This window comes from Sceloporus occidentalis, unplaced genomic scaffold (assembly GCF_023333645.1).
Source record: "Sceloporus occidentalis isolate IW3139 unplaced genomic scaffold, rSceOcc1.0.p SCAF_1, whole genome shotgun sequence".
Lineage (NCBI taxonomy): Eukaryota > Metazoa > Chordata > Lepidosauria > Squamata > Phrynosomatidae > Sceloporus > Sceloporus occidentalis.
In genome coordinates, this window is record NW_028316981.1 from 252,233,744 (window position 1) to 252,255,158 (window position 21,415).

At 43.6% G+C, this 21,415-nt stretch overlaps 1 protein-coding gene across 1 annotated transcript in view; it reads right to left on the reverse strand.

Annotated features, from left to right (window-relative positions):
- Positions 1-2,266: 2,266 nt before the first annotated feature.
- The window catches only part of HSD17B4 (hydroxysteroid 17-beta dehydrogenase 4), a 98,988-nt gene continuing 79,839 nt past the window's right edge, over positions 2,267-21,415 (reverse strand). Inside the window, exons 23-24 of the mRNA XM_089491805.1 lie at positions 3,678-3,805; positions 2,267-2,688 (exon numbers count right to left, since the gene is read on the reverse strand). Coding sequence (XP_089347931.1) covers positions 2,599-2,688; positions 3,678-3,805 — 218 coding nt within the window. The 3' untranslated portion in view covers positions 2,267-2,598. The remainder of the gene's footprint in view (positions 2,689-3,677; positions 3,806-21,415) is intronic.

The following is a 21,415-nucleotide window of genomic DNA, read 5'->3' on the forward strand; positions in this document are numbered from 1 at the left end:
CAATAGAAGTGAAGATAATTAAGCTGCGGTTGTAGCTTTTGGATATATCATGAGATGGTGTGGCTCATGAAAGAGATAATGCATGGTAAACAGGCTGTAGGAAAAGAGGGAGACCCCATTACAGGTGGATTGACTAAATCAAGGAAGCCACAGCCATGAGTTTGGGAGATCTGAGGAGGGCAATTGATGCCTGCAGCTATTGGAAGTTTCTCATTTATTGGGCCACCATGAGTTGATGTCAATGGCAAATAAGAACAGCAGTGCTACCAAATTGCTACTGGTCGTATTCAAGCACTATGTTATCTGCTTGCATTTTAATATTGCAATAATATTAAATTAATTTTCATCACATTGTAGCTAATTGGATCCCATATATAGCTGCAGTGCGCCATAGTTTTTAGATATTACTGCATTTAGATATTACTGCAGTGCACCATAGTTTTTAGATATTACTGTTCAGTTAAATATGTATAGTGAGGACATCATCATAAGCCTTTCAGAATAAATGGCATTCAAGTATACTCCAATGCAATATTAACATGCTTTAACTAAACTGCCCTTGCTGTAGTCTTTGAGAGATCTTCTACCAGTGTCACCTCCCTTTCCTCACTGCTGACCAGTGAGCACATGTAGTCTGGGTCGCAGCAAGTGTCTCAGAAAAATTAGAAGCACCTAGACTGAGGATAGCCTCTTACGTCACAGGAAATACAATCCTACGAGTTTGGAAAGGAAGTGCTAAAGTGGGATTAAAGTCAAAATTATATGCCATAGTATTTCCAATTTCTATGTGTCACTGTGCAAGAAAGCTGACAGGAAGATTGGTTCATTTGAAATATGATGCTGGAGGCAGGTTCTGTGGATACCGTAGACTGCCAAAAAGGCAGCTGAATGGGTCCAAGAGCAAATCAAGCCTGAACTTTCACCAGAAACCAAAATGATTAAGCTTTCATATGTTGGACACATCATGACATGACAGGACTCACTGCAAATGATAAAGTAGGAGGCAGTAGAAAAAGAGGAAGACTGCATTACAAGTGGATAGACTCCATCATGGAAACCATGACTTTGAGCTTGCAAGACAAAAGTAGGGCTATTGATGACCAGTGCTCTTGAAGATGGTTGCCATAAATCGAAGCCAACCTGACAACAAATAGTAACAAGAATGACAATAAAATGAGGATATGAAGTAGCAGACTTTATATAAATCTAAACCAGAGCTGGACAACTGTGATGAGTCTAAGGGAGAAATTTTCTGCACCTGGAAACCTCCAGCGGCTGGACAGACTCCCCGCAAAGAAAATAGAACCAGATGAGGCTGGATCTCCACTCGGGGATTTTGAAAAAAATGCATTTCAAAATGTGAAATATTGCACAGAGGAGGCAACCTGTTTTATAGCTGAATCATTATTTTTGAAGGCACTTCAAAGAGGCAACATTTTTGTCAGGAAAAGACTGAAAAGTTTAAAAGACTATAAAAGCAGGGTTGGGGGCCTCATGCAGCCTTAGGGCCGCATTTTGCCTACCTTAAGCTTAGCCAATATCACTTTGACCTTTGGAGGTGAACTCTGTCTTCCTTCAACCAGATTGATGTCCATGCTTCTCCTGCTTATGAAAAGCAGGGTGGAGTACATGAGTGTTACTCTTACAAGGAAAAAAAACATAGTAGTAGTGAGAGGGAGCAGGAAATGGTTTGGCAAGGGATCCAGCACTGACCTAGACAAGTCACCATCAGAAACCAATCTTGAAAGTAATTTGTTGAATTCCTAATTTGCTGCTGCTCGTTGCCAGGCTATAATACCAATATGCAGCCTAGCCTTTCCTAGTGGTGGCTCAATGTCTTCTTCCATAGGCATATTAGAAGATGGATTCAGAAGTGAAGAGTGGGCAAAACAAGTCTATGAAGCTAAGCATGCTGTGTGGTGAAGTTAAGAGGAAGATGAATTGCATATCTCTCCACATGTGCTTCAGTATTTTAGGTCAGGCTTCCCCATAGTAAAGGATTTTGGGAATAGTAGATCAAAACAGCTGGAAGGCTAAATGTTCCCCATTCCAATTTAAAAGTATGCACCTGCAGGAAAGGCAATTTTGTGAGTATTGCCTTTGTATACTGTCTAGACAATAACAAATAGTAGCAACCACAGAGGAGGGAGCTGCTAGTCTCTGCAATCCTGTTATCTAATTCAGGGTGGAGTACTGTCCACCAATACCTAAAGATATACACATTCTTTCAAAATAATGAACCAAAAATACAATTTAAGGCAATGAATTCAAGAAGATGTAAAAAGTATGTTTTATTTAATTAAGTTTTAATTTCATACAGAAATATATTAACTACATATGTTTTAACTGGAAGAAGATCTCAAGAATGAGTTAAAAAGTTTAAAAATTTTAAACAGAGAAGAAAGAAGGGAAAAGGAGTTCAATATAATGTTAACCCATTGCATCTGTACCAATTATCTGAATCGGCAAGAACTGAGGCAACTTGCGTGTTAGCAATAAAAGTCTAAAGTCAGAAGTTATGTAATGGAAGATTTGCATAAGGTTTCAGGTTATTCTGAAAAAGAAATGGCTCCTTTCTTCTTCAATCCAGCAGGGAATTCACAGCTTCGCATACTGTTGGAGTATCGTCCCCAGCTTCTGGCTCAGCATGATGTTTCCTTTAACTTTTAGCTTACCAGACATAAATGCCTACAGCAAGCAGAGAGAAAAAAAACAATTAGTCTGCCTCCTCTCCTATAAGGCCTAACCAAAAATTAAGCAGAATAAAACATCTACTCTGAAGAAATCTAATACTATGACAGGATCGATGCTATCTGGAGAAGGGGATTACTTCCTTCTTCTGCCTTGCTTCCATCATTGGTCCTAACTGTTATTGTAGTGAGGTATAACAATAAACAAGACTCTACATTCATGTATCACTGGAGGACTATTTAATTAACAGATGCCAAACAATTTAGGTCCCAAGGGCTGCATATGAAGTTGACACATGGGCCACACACACTTACCTGGACACACACACTATTGCACACAAAGACACATACAAGCATCCCAACAATCCCTTTTCTTTGAATTGCAAAGAGGTAGAGACACTTCTTTCCCCTTCCCCTGCCTTCATGATCCTGAATCAGATCATGTTTTCATGACAGCTAATAGAATCAGGAAAAAAGTGGTTTCTATGAAATTCCTAGTATATCAGCAGGAAGGGGGGAAATTCAGCCATGTGATATATGGGGGCAGCTGGAGACAGGGGCTGACTCTAGAAGCCATGAGGTTGTGTACCGCAAATCCAGCCTGAAAACTGAAGAAAGAATATGATTTCAAAACAGAAAGGAAGCTGTTACAGGCTTGAGCTTTCCTAGGAATATTACTGTAGCAGACAGTTTACAACACATTTCCCCTTTGCATGGTCAAAGCTGCACATTTACTGCTGTTGAACAGAATCATGTGCACCTGAGTTGACAAAGGTTCTAGATATAGTCAAAATCAGAATTAAAGCTTAGGTGGTTGAAGATGAGAAACGGTTATGTTTGTTCTCAATGTGGGGAGATGAGGGCCCCTAAGCAGGTGTGTGTTTTAGCATCTCTACGTGTCTATGAATGAGAACGTGTTACTTTAACATTAACGGTCCACTTGAAAGGTGAGTGTTTGCTATGACAGAATTAATTCTACATCCGTACCTTTTGTGGATTGATCTTGCCTAGCACGACATCCATAAAGTCTTCATCTGACACAGTGAAAATGGTGTCAGCTTTTCCACGGGCCGGCCCTTGGTACAACTCCCCAGAGCCATTCTTTAAGTCTATAGCTGACAAAAAGAAAGACATTTCATATAAATAAGACAACAAAGAAAAAATATCTGTTACTTATCTCTTGCATAGAATTTACTGGCTTCTTGGAGAAAGGAAGAAAATGTGATGAAGAAAATCATGGGCAATGTTTAAACTTGACTGCTTCTCAGAAAATAATTTGCCTATCTACTGCTTTGCATCAATCCGTGTACTACACAGAACATTAAGAAACAAAATGAAAAGAAAAAAAAAACCTAGCAGCTATTTATTGGCAATAGAATTAATTTCTGAAGTTAATTAGCCCTAATACTTCCAACCCTGCCCCTCCAACCCCAAAACATGCTTCCTTCTAAATAACATGAGAACTCAAGAAATTTCAAGTGCAATAAGTGTTGAAAAACTCTTTCTCTTACTACACTGGTACCCCGGGATACGAAAGGCCCGGGTTACGAAATTTTCGGGATACGAAAAACGCGGCTTGGAAAAAAACTGTCCCGGGTTACGAAAGATTTTTCGGGTTACGCAATTCTTTTCGGCGCGAAATTCAAATGATGCAAAGTGCAGCGATAGGCTTTCCAGGGATTTCAAGGGCTAACGGCTAACCCAGGGGGCTGGGTTAGGGGTTAGCTTTGGCGCGATTTTTGAATTTCGTTAGCAGCAGTGATTGGCTTGCGAAATCAAGCCAATCAATTGCATTGGCTAACGAAATTGGGGGGGGGGGTGGCTTGCCTTGAGAAATAAAAGCCGGCTTCCATTGATCTGCCCCCTTTGTCTGGCCCTGCGGACTGGTGACAAAGAGTCTCTTTGGAGCTCTAGTCTTGGTTGCGGTTCAGACTTTTCCTAGCTTTCTGCCTTGGGACTTTTGGACTTTTTCTGGCTTTGCCATATCTTCGGATCAAGACCGGCCATCAGCAATTTCTCTACCGGTAGGTTGATGGATTTTTACCTTCTTCTTGTGGGGTGGGGTGGGCTGAGACAGTGTGACCATGCTTTTGCTCTGGGGTGCTGGGGTGCTGTTTATTTTTTTTAAATTTTTTTAATTTTTTTTTAATTTTTATTTTTTTTATTTTTATTTTTTTGGTGTTTTCAAAGTGTGGATTGTGGGTTTTGCTACTGGCATGTTCAGATTTGTGGATGATGGGCTAGAGCTGCTGGGTTGCATTTTTGGGGTTTTTTTGCTGTTTGGGTAACATGCTCTGATGTGTGGATGATGGGTTAGAGCTGCTGGGTTGCTTTTTTTGGGGTTTTTTGCTGTTTGGGTAACATGCTCTGATGTGTGGATGATGGCCTAGAGCTGCTGGGTTGCTTTTTTTGGGGTTTTTTGCTGTTTGGGTAACATGCTCTGATGTGTGGATGATGGGTTAGAGCTGCTGGGTTGCTTTTTTTGGGGTTTTTTGCTGTTTGGGTAACATGCTCTGATGTGTGGATGATGGCCTAGAGCTGCTGGGTTGCTTTTTTTGGGGTTTTTTGCTGTTTGGGTAACATGCTCTGATGTGTGGATGATGGGTTAGAGCTGCTGGGTTGCTTTTTTTGGGGTTTTTTGCTGTTTGGGTAACATGCTCTGATGTGTGGATGATGGCCTAGAGCTGCTGGGTTGCTTTTTTTGGGGTTTTTTGCTGTTTGGGTAACATGCTCTGATGTGTGGATGATGGGTTAGAGCTGCTGGGTTGCTTTTTTTGGGGTTTTTTGCTGTTTGGGTAACATGCTCTGATGTGTGGATGATGGGTTAGAGCTGCTGGGTTGCTTTTTTTGGGGTTTTTTGCTGTTTGGGTAACATGCTCTGATGTGTGGATGATGGCCTAGAGCTGCTGGGTTGCTTTTTTTGGGGTTTTTTGCTGTTTGGGTAACATGCTCTGATGTGTGGATGATGGGTTAGAGCTGCTGGGTTGCTTTTTTGGGGGTTTTTTGCTGTTTGGGTAACATGCTCTGATGTGTGGATGATGGGTTAGAGCTGCTGGGTTGCTTTTTTTGGGGTTTTTTGCTGTTTGGGTAACATGCTCTGATGTGTGGATGATGGGTTAGAGCTGCTGGGTTGCTTTTTTTGGGGTTTTTTGCTGTTTGGGTAACATGCTCTGATGTGTGGATGATGGGTTAGAGCTGCTGGGTTGCTTTTTTTGGGGTTTTTTGCTGTTTGGGTAACATGCTCTGATGTGTGGATGATGGGTTAGAGCTGCTGGGTTGCTTTTTTTGGGGTTTTTTGCTGTTTGGGTAACATGCTCTGATGTGTGGATGATGGGTTAGAGCTGCTGGGTTGCTTTTTTTGGGGTTTTTTGCTGTTAGTGTGGCATGCTCTGATGTGTGGATGATGGCCTAGAGCTTCTGGGTTGCTTTTTTTGGGGTTTTTTGCTGTTTGGGTAACATGCTCTGATGTGTGGATGATGGGTTAGAGCTGCTGGGTTGCTTTTTTTGGGGTTTTTTGCTGTTTGGGTAACATGCTCTGATGTGTGGATGATGGGTTAGAGCTGCTGGGTTGCTTTTTTTGGGGTTTTTTGCTGTTTGGGTAACATGCTCTGATGTGTGGATGATGGGTTAGAGCTGCTGGGTTGCTTTTTTTGGGGTTTTTTGCTGTTTGGGTAACATGCTCTGATGTGTGGATGATGGGTTAGAGCTGCTGGGTTGCTTTTTTTGGGGTTTTTTGCTGTTTGGGTAACATGCTCTGATGTGTGGATGATGGGTTAGAGCTGCTGGGTTGCTTTTTTTGGGGTTTTTTGCTGTTTGGGTAACATGCTCTGATGTGTGGATGATGGGTTAGAGCTGCTGGGTTGCTTTTTTTGGGGTTTTTTGCTGTTTGGGTAACATGCTCTGATGTGTGGATGATGGCCTAGAGCTGCTGGGTTGCTTTTTTTGGGGTTTTTTGCTGTTTGGGTAACATGCTCTGATGTGTGGATGATGGGTTAGAGCTGCTGGGTTGCTTTTTTTGGGGTTTTTTGCTGTTTGGGTAACATGCTCTGATGTGTGGATGATGGGTTAGAGCTGCTGGGTTGCTTTTTTTGGGGTTTTTTGCTGTTTGGGTAACATGCTCTGATGTGTGGATGATGGGTTAGAGCTGCTGGGTTGCTTTTTTTGGGGTTTTTTGCTGTTTGGGTAACATGCTCTGATGTGTGGATGATGGGTTAGAGCTGCTGGGTTGCTTTTTTTGGGGTTTTTTGCTGTTTGGGTAACATGCTCTGATGTGTGGATGATGGGTTAGAGCTGCTGGGTTGCTTTTTTTGGGGTTTTTTGCTGTTTGGGTAACATGCTCTGATGTGTGGATGATGGGTTAGAGCTGCTGGGTTGCTTTTTTTGGGGTTTTTTGCTGTTTGGGTAACATGCTCTGATGTGTGGATGATGGCCTAGAGCTGCTGGGTTGCTTTTTTTGGGGTTTTTTGCTGTTTGGGTAACATGCTCTGATGTGTGGATGATGGGTTAGAGCTGCTGGGTTGCTTTTTTTGGGGTTTTTTGCTGTTAGTGTGGCATGCTCTGAATTGGGGATGATGGGCTTCATTTGCTGCTTTGATTTCTTCATGGCTGTGCTGTTTTCAAAGTGTGGTGTGAGACTTTTAACACTTTGGCTATGGTCACATGTGGCCAGAGACTCTCACCATAGGGTGGCATTTTCTTATTTGGGGTTTTTGGCCTTATGGGCTTGTGTTCTTGTGTGCTTTGGCCATGGCTGTGATGATTTGAGAGTGTGGGGTGGGACTTTTGCAAGTTTGGCCTTGCTTTGATGTGGGCCAGACAGTGTGACTTTGGGGTTGCATTTTCAGATTTTGGGTTTCTGGCCTATGGGCTTGTGTTCTTGTGTGCTTTGGCCATGGCTGTGATGATTTGAGAGTGTGGGGTGGGACTTTTGCAAGTTTGGGCCAGAGAGTGTGACCATGGGGGTGGGGGTGGTTTCCAATTGTGGCTTTTGCTCAGTGCCTGTGCCTTTTGTCCTTTTTAGGCTTGAGCTACAGTATGGCTCCCAAGCCAAGCGGTGAGAAGAAGAAGAGGGCTCCCTTGTCCTTGGAGGACAAGAAGGACATCATTGCCAAGCACGAGAGGGGCGTGCGCTTGGTGGACATTGCCAAGGAGTATGGACGCAACCCATCGACGATTGGCACTGTCCTCAAGCAGAAGGAGGCCATCAGAGCTGTTGTGGCTCCAGCGAAAGGCGTGACGACCATCGCCAAGCAGAGGACACCGAAGCATGAGGAGATGGAGCGCCTGCTTCTCCTCTGGATCAAGGAAAAGGAGCGAGTCGGGGACACTGTGACCACCTCGGTCATCTGCGAGAAGGCCACCGCCATCTACGAAGACCTGGCCAGCAAGGAGGCAGGCGAAGGAACTTCTTCGCAGGAGGAGCCAGCCACCCCGGACTTCAAAGCATCACGTGGCTGGTTCGACAGGTTCAAGAGGAGGACCGGGATCCACTCTGTCGTCCGTCACGGCGAGGCGTCCAGCGCAGACCACCAGGCCGCTGAAGCATTCGTCGTCGCGTTCAAGGCCATGGTGGAGGAGGAAGGCTACGTCCCGCAGCAAGTCTTCAACTGCGACGAGACGGGCCTCTTCTGGAAGAAGATGCCTCGCCGCACCTACATCACCCAGGAGGAGAGGAGACAGCCAGGCCACAAGCCAATGAAGGACCGCTTCACACTTGCGTTGTGTGCCAATGCCAGCGGGGACTGTAAGGTCAAGCCCCTGTTGGTGTACCACTCCGAGAATCCCAGGGCCTTCAAGGCACACAACATCCAGAAGGACAGGTTGCCAGTGATGTGGCGCTCCAATGGCCGCGCATGGGTGACACGCCTCCTTTTCGTCGAGTGGATCAACAGTGTCTTCGCCCCGACAGTGAAGCGGTACCTGGAGGAAGAAGATTTGCCCCTGAAGTGCCTCCTCCTCTTGGACAATGCTCCTGCGCACCCGCATGGCCTGGAGAAGGACATCCTCGCGGAGTTCTCCTTCATCAAGGTCCAGTTTCTGCCACCCAACACGACCTCCCTCTTGCAACCCATGGACCAGCAGGTGATCGCCAACTTCAAGAAGCTGTACACCAAGCACCTCTTCAAGCGTTGCTTCGATGTGACCGAGAGCACACAGCTGACCCTTCGTGAGTTCTGGAAGCAGCATTTTGACATCGTGGTGTGCTTAAAGATGGTGGACTTGGCCTGGCAGGCGATCACCAGGCGCAACCTGATTGCTGCATGGAGGAAGCTGTGGCCTGATGCTTCTTCCTTGGAAGGGTCACAGTCCGAGGGTGCTGAGCCAGGTGAAGAGGAAGAGGTGCACGAGATCGTGTCCATCGCGAGGTCCCTGGGACTCGACGTGGACAACGAGGACGTGGAGGAACTCCTCGAGGAGCACAACGAGGACCTGACAACAGAGGACCTGAAGGCCTTGGCGGCGATGCAACACTCGGCCGTGGACGAGGACGTGCTCCACTTCGACAGGGGCCAGCAGGAGGAGGCTGCGGGGGCATCTTTGCCAACGGCAGACATTAAAGACATTCTGAGGCAATTCCACAATGTGGCTTCCTTTGTGGAGAAGCACCACCCTGAGCAGGTGCTCACCAGCCATGCCATTGCCCATTTTGATAATGTCTGCCTTAGCCATTTTAAGAACCTGCTTAAGGGCCGGCAAAAGCAGACATCCTTGGACCAGTTCTTCCCTAGAGCGGGAGAACCGTCATCCAAGAAGGCAAAAGGTGACCCTTAAAAAAAAGGTGACCCTAAAAAAAAACACCAAATTCTTTTTAAAAAAATGGTTAACTTTGTTAAATTGGTGGCATTGGCTAAATTGGCTGAATTGGTTAAATTGCTTGAATTGGCTAAATTGGCTGAAGTGGTTAAATTGCTTGAATTGGATAAATTGGCTGAAGTGGTTAAATTGCTTGAATTGGCTGAAGTGGTTAAATTGCTTGAATTGGTTTAAATTTGGCTTTTTGGGCTGCCCCTCTCCTCCTCCTCCTCCTCCTGCCTCACTCCGAGATGCCAGGACCAGATGCCAAGACCAGCAAAGATAAGAAAAACACTTTTGTACTGTATGGTCATGGCTGTGATGTTTTCAAAGTGTGAGATGTGTTTGGCCTTGATTTGATGTGGGCCAGAGAGTGTGACCATGGGGTGGCATGTTCAGATTTGGGGTTTCTGGCCTTTGAGTTTGGGTTCTGGGGTGGTTGCTTTTTTAGATTTGGGGTTGCTTTGGTCATGGCTATGATGATTTGAGAGCTCCTCCTCCTCCTTCTCCTGCCTCACTCTGATGCCAAGACCAGCAAAGATAAGAAAAACACTTTTTTTCTTTATCCTTTAGAATGGGCCTGACCATGGGGTGGCATGTTCAGATTTGGGGTTTCTGGCCTTTGAGTTTGGGTTCTGGGGTGGCATGGTCATGGCTGTGATGTTTTCAAAGTGTGGGCATCGATTTTTGCAAGTTTGGCCTTGATTTGATGTGGGCCAGAGAGTGTGACCTTGGGGTGGCATGTTCAGATTTGGGGTTTCTGGCCTTTGAGTTTGGGTTCTGGGGTGGCATGGTCATGGCTGTGATGTTTTCAAAGTGTGGGCATCGATTTTTGCAAGTTTGGCCTTGATTTGATGTGGGCCAGAGAGTGTGACCATGGGGTGGCATGTTCAGATTTGGGGTTTCTGGCCTTTGAGTTTGGGTTCTGGGGTGGTTTGGTCATGGCTGTGATGTTTTCAAAGTGTGAGATGTGAGGTTTGCATGTTTGGCCTTGATTTGATGTGGGCCAGAGAGTGTGACCATGGGGTGGCATGTTCAGATTTGGGGTTTCTGGCCTTTGAGTTTGGGTTCTGGGGTGGCATGGTCATGGCTGTGATGTTTTCAAAGTGTGAGATGTGTTTGGCCTTGATTTGATGTGGGCCAGAGAGTGTGACCTTGGGGTGGCATGTTCAGATTTGGGGTTTCTGGCCTTTGAGTTTGGGTTCTGGGGTGGCATGGTCATGGCTGTGATGTTTTCAAAGTGTGGGCATCGATTTTTGCAAGTTTGGCCTTGATTTGATGTGGGCCAGAGAGTGTGACCATGGGGTGGCATGTTCAGATTTGGGGTTTCTGGCCTTTGAGTTTGGGTTCTGGGGTGGTTTGGTCATGGCTGTGATGTTTTCAAAGTGTGAGATGTGAGGTTTGCATGTTTGGCCTTGATTTGATGTGGGCCAGAGAGTGTGACCTTGGGGTGGCATGTTCAGATTTGGGGTTTCTGGCCTTTGAGTTTGGGTTCTGGGGTGGCATGGTCATGGCTGTGATGTTTTCAAAGTGTGGGCATCGATTTTTGCAAGTTTGGCCTTGATTTGATGTGGGCCAGAGAGTGTGACCATGGGGTGGCATGTTCAGATTTGGGGTTTCTGGCCTTTGAGTTTGGGTTCTGGGGTGGCATGGTCATGGCTGTGATGTTTTCAAAGTGTGAGATGTGTTTGGCCTTGATTTGATGTGGGCCAGAGAGTGTGACCTTGGGGTGGCATGTTCAGATTTGGGGTTTCTGGCCTTTGAGTTTGGGTTCTGGGGTGGCATGGTCATGGCTGTGATGTTTTCAAAGTGTGGGCATCGATTTTTGCAAGTTTGGCCTTGATTTGATGTGGGCCAGAGAGTGTGACCATGGGGTGGCATGTTCAGATTTGGGGTTTCTGGCCTTTGAGTTTGGGTTCTGGGGTGGCATGGTCATGGCTGTGATGTTTTCAAAGTGTGAGATGTGTTTGGCCTTGATTTGATGTGGGCCAGAGAGTGTGACCTTGGGGTGGCATGTTCAGATTTGGGGTTTCTGGCCTTTGAGTTTGGGTTCTGGGGTGGCATGGTCATGGCTGTGATGTTTTCAAAGTGTGGGCATCGATTTTTGCAAGTTTGGCCTTGATTTGATGTGGGCCAGAGAGTGTGACCATGGGGTGGCATGTTCAGATTTGGGGTTTCTGGCCTTTGAGTTTGGGTTCTGGGGTGGCATGGTCATGGCTGTGATGTTTTCAAAGTGTGAGATGTGTTTGGCCTTGATTTGATGTGGGCCAGAGAGTGTGACCTTGGGGTGGCATGTTCAGATTTGGGGTTTCTGGCCTTTGAGTTTGGGTTCTGGGGTGGCATGGTCATGGCTGTGATGTTTTCAAAGTGTGGGCATCGATTTTTGCAAGTTTGGCCTTGATTTGATGTGGGCCAGAGAGTGTGACCATGGGGTGGCATGTTCAGATTTGGGGTTTCTGGCCTTTGAGTTTGGGTTCTGGGGTGGTTTGGTCATGGCTGTGATGATTTCAAAGTGTGAGATGTGAGGTTTGCATGTTTGGCCTTGATTTGATGTGGGCCAGAGAGTGTGACCATGGGGTGGCATGTTCAGATTTGGGGTTTCTGGCCTTTGAGTTTGGGTTCTGGGGTGGTTTGGTCATGGCTGTGATGTTTTCAAAGTGTGAGATGTGTTTGGCCTTGATTTGATGTGGGCCAGAGAGTGTGACTTTGGGGTGGCATTTTCAGATTTTGGGTTTCTGGCCTATGGGCTTGAGTTCTTGTGTGCTTTGGCCATGGCTGTGATGATTTGAGAGTGTGGGGTGGGACTTTTGCAAGTTTGGGCCAGAGAGTGTGACCATGGGGTTGCTTTTTTAGATTTGGGGTGCTTTGGTCATGGGTGTGATGATTTGAGAGCTCATCCTCCTCCTCCTGCCTGACTCTGAGATGCCAGAACCATCAAAGAGAGAAAAAAACTTTTTTTCTTTATCCTTTAGAAAGTTTAGAATGGACCTGCCAGTCATTGTTAAGATCATTAGAAAGTTTAGAATGGACCTGCCAGTCATTGTTAAGATCATTAGAAAGTTTAGAATGGACCTGCCAGTCATTGTTAAGATCATTAGAAAGTTTAGAATGGACCTGCCAGTCATTGTTAAGCTCTTTAGTGCCTCAGGCAACTTGTATTGTAGGGTACTTAGCTTAATAGGCCTCTATTGTGACTTTGTTTTGACTTGCAGGTTCAGTCTGAGGTCATGGAACGCATTAGTTATTTTCAATGGGAAAAGCGTTTCGGGTTACGAAATTTTCGGCTTACAAAAGGAATAGCGGAACGAATTAATTTCGTAACCCGGGGTACCAGTGTACTTGGCCCAGATTCCTAACCATACAATACCTTAAATTATTTTAACTTATTAATACCCAAGTAATAAAATCTACCTAATTATGCACATCCTGTTCAATCATTCTAGTTACCTGCTGTGGTCGAGTTCTGTGTCACAGAGTGGTTGGATTTATAAGATAAATGCACCTCCTTGTCTAAGCTATCAGCCCTTGTTTTCCCCAGGCACCTGGGTCCTTTGATCTCATTCACAGTATGATAGTCTGTTTAGATTTCCATAGAATCCTGCAACCTACTCTCAATTAAGTATCTGACTGAAGAGGCTGTGCATATGCCTTGGCGATTAATTACTTGGGGAAACTGTTTCTGTTAAAAAGCAATGGTGTGATCCAGAGAAGTGTGCCATGATCTCTCTATATGCGGTCCTTAAACAGCTATTTCCCAAACAGCATGAGCTGTGGTGTTGAGGGGTTCAGGGTAAGGCTGTTCGGGGGTGGGGGGGGGAGTAAAATTCCTCTATGCAGACATATTTATCTGAAACACTTTTATCTCACTTTCCTAGGTTTGAAGGCAGCCAAAGACAGGAACCATAATTAAATCAAAAACAATTTTCAAAGGTGAGTCTGACATGCATATAAAAAATGAAGTAGTCATGTGTTCTCTGTATTTTTTTAAAAAAATCAAGAATTAGGTAGTATTTTTATTACGGCCACCAAAATGTCGCAAAAGTCTGTGAATTTCTCAATTCTCTGTTCTAGATCAGGGACTGGGAAGGAAAGGTGTATTTTTTGGAAGAGTTCTGGAGAACTTGAAATCTCATACCCCTTCAAAACATGTAAGTGCAGCCATAAAACTCTTAAAATCAGTGCCTTTGTTCCCAAATATCATGTTAAAAACATGATCCACTCACTAAAACTGTAGAGGGAGTGGGTTGAAGACAGACATATTAAAGTATGTGTTGTGCTATTGAACATCTTATGAATAGGATGTTTCTCCTTCAAGCACATCACCATCACTGTGAATTATGGAACAGGCTGGAAGCAGATTCTGGACAAACAAGAGTTCTGTACACAACACCTCTTCAAAAAATTAAGCCCCATTGTTGCTCTGCCAAGGATAGGAAGTGTGAGGCCCTCAGAATATCTGTCAGACTATAACTTAGGGCTAACAGGATATGGAGTCAAATAACCCGTTGGGGGCTATGCATTCTCTACCCTGTGAGTGACTATTTCCAGTGTCACTGTTATCCACCTCCAGACTTCCATGCAGTGATTGGAAGGTTTGGATGCATGCAGCATCCTTCATGTAATCAAAAGTCCTGAACAGCATAGGAACCCTGCAGAAAAGCCGCCATCCATTCATGTTTATCTATATGCATTTAAGTTCCTCATTCACACCTTCTGCCAATGCATGATGGTCTGGGAACACAGTTGGGAAGAACAATGATAACGCCACACACACCCCTCACACATTCTTTGAATGTGTGGTGCATACTTTCTGAAAAGGATAAGCACATAATTAAATGAATAGCCAAAATTCAATTGCTAGCCTCAACTGAAATAGACCCAATTAATAAATCTCTGAACGATTAACTCAGTATTTATATAATCTCATTGATTCAATTAGTGTATGCTAGCTGGTACTTGCAACCGGATTCAGACCATGGAATTCACTGCCACAAGATTTGGCAATTGCCCTGCAGCCTAGATGGCTTTAAGAGAGAATTAGACAAATTCATGAATGGAAGATTAAAAGGCTTATAGCTAAATATAGAGAATAAAATAAACAAAATGTGGCTCTGAGATTTAAATACAGTAGAGCACTCTGCTTAGGTTCTTCTATCAACCAAGGAAAAATAAACACCTGTATAGAAATAGGTTTTATTTTTCACTGATCTCCTTATGAATAATCTTCTAGACCAGTGGTCCTGAAACTGTGCTCTTTAAGGGATTTTGGACTTCAGCTCCCAGAATCCAGACTATTGGCCAACTTGGCTGAGGCTTCTGGAAGTTGAAGTCCAAGATCTCTTAAAGGGCACAGCTTGGGGAACCACTATTCTAGACTATAGTGATAAAACTTTGTAGAAAAATAATCTGCAGTTAGTACTGTATTCTCAAATAGTTTAAAAAGGAGGAAAAAGGTAAAAGAAAGAAAACAGATACCAAATTTCTCTGTTAGGGTTCAAGCAGATGAGCGGCTTGGGGCAGCCTATGGCCGCTCCAGCAGCAACCAAGCCTCGACTGGCACAGCACCACAGCAACCAGACACCTCAGTCCTGCAGTCGGCAAGTGCTGTGGTCTCAAAAGGACCACTGGCAGGGAGCATCTCCCCCCCCCCCCCCCCGCTGCTTTTGGAGCTGGGTTTGGGCTGCATTAGCCAGCCTCAGCACAGCTTCCAGCCGATTCAGGGACATGTATCGTCTTTTTGCCCATCTGTTTCAGGCCTTAGTATGACATCCGTTCAGACAAAAGACATACATTCCTTAATACTGAACTCTTGTGTTTGGAAGGAAAAAAAAACAAGTCACTGCTCTGAAGGTAACATCAAGTACCATGTCCCATAGAAATATGCTGGATCCTTTCCACTATATCCTGTTAAATGTTACCAATAGGAACATGTCAATCAATTTATTTACTATCAATAGATCAGTCATACAGATAAAGCAAATCAGATACAATTAACATCAAATTATAAAAAGTGGATATTATTAGCTAAAGATCAAGTATCCTCATCAATAATTTAAAATTGACTATTATACAATTTTATATTACCATTTTATACCAGCAAGCCATTACAGCTGCACAAAAGCCAGCCACTTCAATTGTTACCAATGGAAACAGGCAATAGGAACATGAATCACCCACACATTTATGAAAGCAGCACATTCAATACCTCCCACCACCACCACCAATAGTGCAAAAAAATGAAGAAAATATTCATTTAATTTTTTCATGATGAATTTCAAGGTCAACTATTATTGTTTAAAATAGGTGTCCTAGGTTTTTTTCCCCTTAGCACACTATCTTTTCTTTGTGAATGCAGACATGGTAGAGTATGATGCAGAATTTTTGTTTTCCAGTGGAATTTATTTTTTATGTTCAATTTCAAGGGTATCTTAAATCTCAGCCAAGTATCTCTCCTTTCTTTACGGAACACCAACAATTCCTCAAAGTGTCTGTTTTCCCAAAGTCCTATTTCCCACACAAAATGCACTGCCAAAATGATCTACTATAAGGCATATAAGCTGTCAGGCATCGTGTTGCCTCCAATAGAGAATGTTATGACAAGATTTTGCTTTGCCAATTCATTTTCACATTTTTGCAAATTTTCAGAGGCATTCCTTCTTCCCTGACTCTGCCAGAAAGTGTAAAAACAAAGCTATTGCCAAGTTAATGTTGCTTCAAGGACCTGACATCTTTAATTATGATATTGTAGCAATTTCAGCATCGATGAGACAACAAGTTGGAAACTGTTTTCTTTCTTTCTTTTGTTTGTAGGCTGTCCTATGAATAAAAGCTCTTCAAACAACAGTTCTGGTTTTTAAACAATTGCCTCTGCAAGATTTGTGAGTACAGAATGCCTTATTGGTTCGATTCAGAGCTAGGTGACGACAAATGGGCCGGTGGAAAAGGCTCCCCTACCCGCTTCTCACAACAACAGCCTTTTCAAGGTCCTGGAAAATGCTACATGGGATACTGGTAGTGTAGGAAGAAGGGTGGAAAACCATTCTGAGGCATTTCCCATAACGAATCCAAGCCTCTATGTCTGAATCACTTTATTACATTTTAATAAAAAGAATTGAGAATACTACTCAATAAATCTCTCAGGTTCCAATTTGATTCATCATCCCCCCTCAAAAAAACCCACTCGCCCCAAGTTCCCTCATTTTATCATAACAGAAACATAATAAAGGTTTTGAAATTACTTATCCATATAATGTCATTTGTGGTATCAGCTAGCACTGGCCAACCATAGAGGGTTGTGGTATGACTGAGACTGCAATCTTTATATATAGCTAACTAGGTATAATCTTACTCAGGACTGACATTTAGGTATAGAATCCTAATTCAAAGAGTTGGAAGAGACCATAAGGGTCTAACCCTCTGCCATACAGGAATACATAATCAAAGCACTCCTGACAGATGGTCATCCAGCCTCTTGTAACCCAAAGAAAGGTGCAGGGAACTGGGGACCCCCATCAACTGTGTCAGCTTTTCTTTAGCTATTGGGAGAATCAGCTTAAACTTGCAAAAGACTGGGTAATGTTAGGGCTGTTTGCACCTATGTATAACAGTTCCCACTAAGGAGGACTCCAGATTTGGGGTGAAAAAAATAAAGTTTTATTTAGAAATATACAAGAGTGCAATGAAACACGATGGTAATTCAGACAGACACAGCATTCAGAGCTAACCAAGATGAAAGTACAGAATGGGATAGGGGAGTTTGAGAGGTGTAGAGAGGGCAATATTTACCTGTCCAAAAAGTAGATCATGGAAAATGGGAAATGCAACACAGGGAGTTGGAGAATCTCTATATATATACAAGGAGGCTAGGCTTGCGGACCAATATTTATACTGGGGATCCTAGCCTCAAGTAGTGTGCTATCTTGAAAGGTAACAAAGACCCGATGGTCTTCCCAGTAACTGACAATGGTATTCCAGACCAGTTGATGGCTTTAACTTTAGGGTTACACATACAACAATTTGATTAGAACAACCCTAGGATGAAGGGATAAGGAAGTTGGCTGGGAATACAACAGGGGATAGGTAGGAAGCAATGGATTGCTGCTTTGGTGAAATGAGACCTTTGTCTCTCAGTGCAAAAGGGCCTGGGGAAGGAAGGAGTAATCGGCATACCAACTTAGTTTTGATAGCAGCATTAGTTGGGTTTTATACATGTCCTCAGGTCTGCACTCCTTTCTGATGGGAAATTCATCTGATGTTCCAAAGGTAATTGGGATTTCTGAAGAACATGCTGGCTCCAGATATGAAAATATGGAGACCCCAAATACAATGGAGAATATACAGTGTGTACTAAAACCCTCAATTGAAAATCCCAAAAGAGGGAGACTCCCATACTCTGAGGCAGTGTATTCCATTGTCGAACAGCTATAACCGTCAGGAAGTTCATCCTAATGTTTAGGTGGAATCTCTTTTCCCGTAGTTTCAATCCATTGCTCCATATCCTAGTCTCTGGGGCAGCAGAAAACAAGCTTGCTCCAGCATCAATATAGCCCCCTTTCTTATTTTTAAAGATGGGTATCAAATCACCTCTTAACCTTCTCTTCTCCAGGCTAAACATACTCAGTTTCTTAAGCCATGCCTCATAGGGCATCGTTTCCACACCTTTCACCATTTTGGTCACCCTCCTCTGGACACATTCCAGCTTGTCAACATCCTTCTTGAATGGTTGTGCCAAGAACTGGACACAGTATTCCAGGTGAGGTGACCCAAGAGATTAAAGTGGCACTATTACCTTCCTCAATCTAGATCAGGGCTGCCCAACTTGGCTGTAGGTAGAGGCCAAAATTAAAATAGACTAAGCTTCTCAGGACCACAGATAGGTTTTAATTACATATATATTAATAATTAATAATATTAATTAGAATTAATTAATATTAATTCCCCCCTCCTCCTCAGCAGAAAGACTAACGGTAGAGCAGGCTTATCTGTCCTCCTCCTCTGCCCAGACCTCTCATCAGGAGAAGGCCAGGCGATGGGGGAGCCTTGAGGAGCAAATGTTTGCCACTCTTGCTCCTCCACTGTCTGGCCTTCTCAGGAGAAAGCCAGGTGGAGGAGGAACCTTGTAGGGCGAGTGTTTGCCCGTCCTCCTCTTCCACACACCCTTCTCCTTGGGAGATAGCCAAACAGTGGAGGAGCCTTGCAGGGAAGTGTTTGCCTGTCCTCCTACTCCTTTGTTTGGCCTTCTCCTTGGCAGAAAGTGGAGGACTTTTGAAGTTGTTCCATATCCTTGTGGACTGCCTGAAATCCTTTGGCGGGCCACATGAGGCTCCCAGGTTGTATGTTGTGCAGGCCTGATCTAGATACTATACTCTAAGCAATGTGATCTAAAGAACTGGGATGGGGCAGAGGGAGAAGATCATGATTTGTCCTGGTATGTTCTACAATGTATTTCATGCAGTCTGTAAAGGATATCTTACGGTTATTAAAATAATCTGCTGAACGTATGCTGAAGAATTCTCACCTCACACTGCAAATATTAATTGTAGTTCATATAATCAAGCTGCTGAGGGATAGTAACAAACTGAAGAGGCTGGCATGCTACGGCATGATACAAGAGAGGAGGTTATAGTCAATTGCACAAAGCAATAAAAGCTTTTTTGGCACTTGTGAATTGGGGGAGAATAAAATTATTGGCTGTGTCAACCAGAACTGCAAATCATTTCCTTAAGGGCTACTTCTCATCATTTTTTTTCCTTCGCCTGACATTCAGCCCAAGGACGCTAAAATAAAGATGCCAGAGTTTCAGTCATCACCCACACCAGCACAATGAACTGCAGGGTCCCACAATGGGGATTGTACTGTTGACAGACACAAGTTGCACTATGGCAGAAGGCCAGGCAACAAGTGACAAGTCAAAAGAAAAAAAGCCAAGGGAGGTTCAGCTGCAAGTCCCTGGAAATGTAATAATGAAAGTGGCCTAGGAGAAACATAGGCCAGGAGAACAAGATGTGCTGTCAAGCCATGGCCCAGCAGACCTAAACCTTGCTGCAAACTTTAGAAACACAAGACTAAAGAGGAAAGTGGGCCAAAAGAGATCATGAGAGTCAGTTGCCTACTGTCATCAGTGTTAAGAAAAGGCTTATGACACAACAACATTTGTTGGCCTCCCCAGTGCAAAATGCCCAAGCACACCGATACCAGCCAGATCACAGAAACCTTTCAAAGAATAAAGAAAACTAAAGTGGAACTAGCTGCCCTTTGTCCCTCAAATCTCCAATATATATTAACCTTTTGAAGAAGATATTTAAGGCTTTGAAAAAAAGAAAGTGAAAGTGACAGACATACCGCTGTGATGTTCAGTGTGAAAAAAGGCTTAGTGAATACATGTAACAATGGAACAGTTTATATCAAATCCAAATGCGACCAAAAGTGTGTGTCTACTATGATGAAGCATTGAGTAACCACACTCTGTGCAGCAATAGGAAACCCACGAGAATTGTTGACCTAGATGGCTTCAGTGTATGAGGCTCTGTGTTTTAAAAAGGAAGGAAACAGATCAGAAGCTGGTGGTCTTTCTGGGAACATTTCTGCTTAGCTCTTAATGTTAAGGGAAGGAAATTCCCAAATGCTCTTTATTTTTGATGGTTTGCTGACACAGAAGAATAGTTCCAAGAGTATGTGTTGTTCTTCTACCTAAAAATTACTTTTGACATTTTAGAAAAACTTTTAGTAAATCTCATCCAAAACAGCCCTTTGGGGATGACTTCTTCCATGGAAATGAGATACTTTGCTAGATGGATAAAATTTCCCTTGCTTCTAGGTCAACCAAAAAGCTAGCAAGTTCTTGCTTAGTTATTTGAAATCTGAATTGTGTTGCTGTATTTCAATTTTTCATTTATTGACAGTATCTGAAATTTCTGGGTTGAAATATTCTGTTTTCTTTGTAAGTATCTGTGCTAGTTACCATTCAATGAAGTCTAAAGCTCAAAGGTTTTAAAAGGATATAGTGAAGCCTTCAGCCTAGGTAATTGGAACATTGAAAGTATACAGTACAGTGGTCCCTTCCCTTATGTGAGGGATCTGTTCCGGACACACACAGCCTGCGTAAGGGAAATTCCGCGTATGCTCAAGCCCCATTAAAACTAATGGGCCTTGTGCATGCAGTGGCACAACGGCGCAGTGGCAGTACGCGCCCACTATTACTCTTTCCGATGCAAGGCGCCGCTCCTTCTGCCACAGCTTTCAGCGCGTATGTCACGCCCGCGAATGACATGGGCACACTGTACTGTTAAACAATGAAGGTGATCTTTGGGCATCCAAACTCACTGGGTTTCTACCTTCTTCTCTAGGCAGGACAGTAAAGAAGAGCAGAGATTTTCAACAGAAAGTCTAATATAATAAGTAATAACACAGATTATGGCAATGTTATATATGTTGGGCTGCCTCAAAGATGGTTTAGCAACTGAAACCAGTGCAAAATATGACCAGATCTACTGATTAGCAAACCAGTCACTTTGAAGAAAGAATCTCAGTTCTCATTTGTCTACACTGACTGTCAATTTGTTTCTGGGGGCAATTCAAAGTGTTAGGGTTGACTTATAAAGTCTAGTATGACTTAAGAACACAGTACCTGAAGTTCTGACTTATTTCACATAAACCTGCTCAGTCCGCAGTTCCCTGAGGACCTTCTCTTCATGTGCTGGGAGAGAGGCACTCCCACAACCCAATGGAATATTCTTGGCAGGGAAAATTACCTGGTGACACATTAGATGCATCTTTAATGGCCCAGCTTGGGTAGATATATTTCCTGTTCATTCCTATGTTGATTGGCAGATAGTTTCTGTGTTTTAGGTGAACAGTTGGTTTGAGACTTTAGTAAACTTTGGACAGTTTTAATGAATATGCTGTTAGAGGTTGTATTCTATATTTTTTTATTC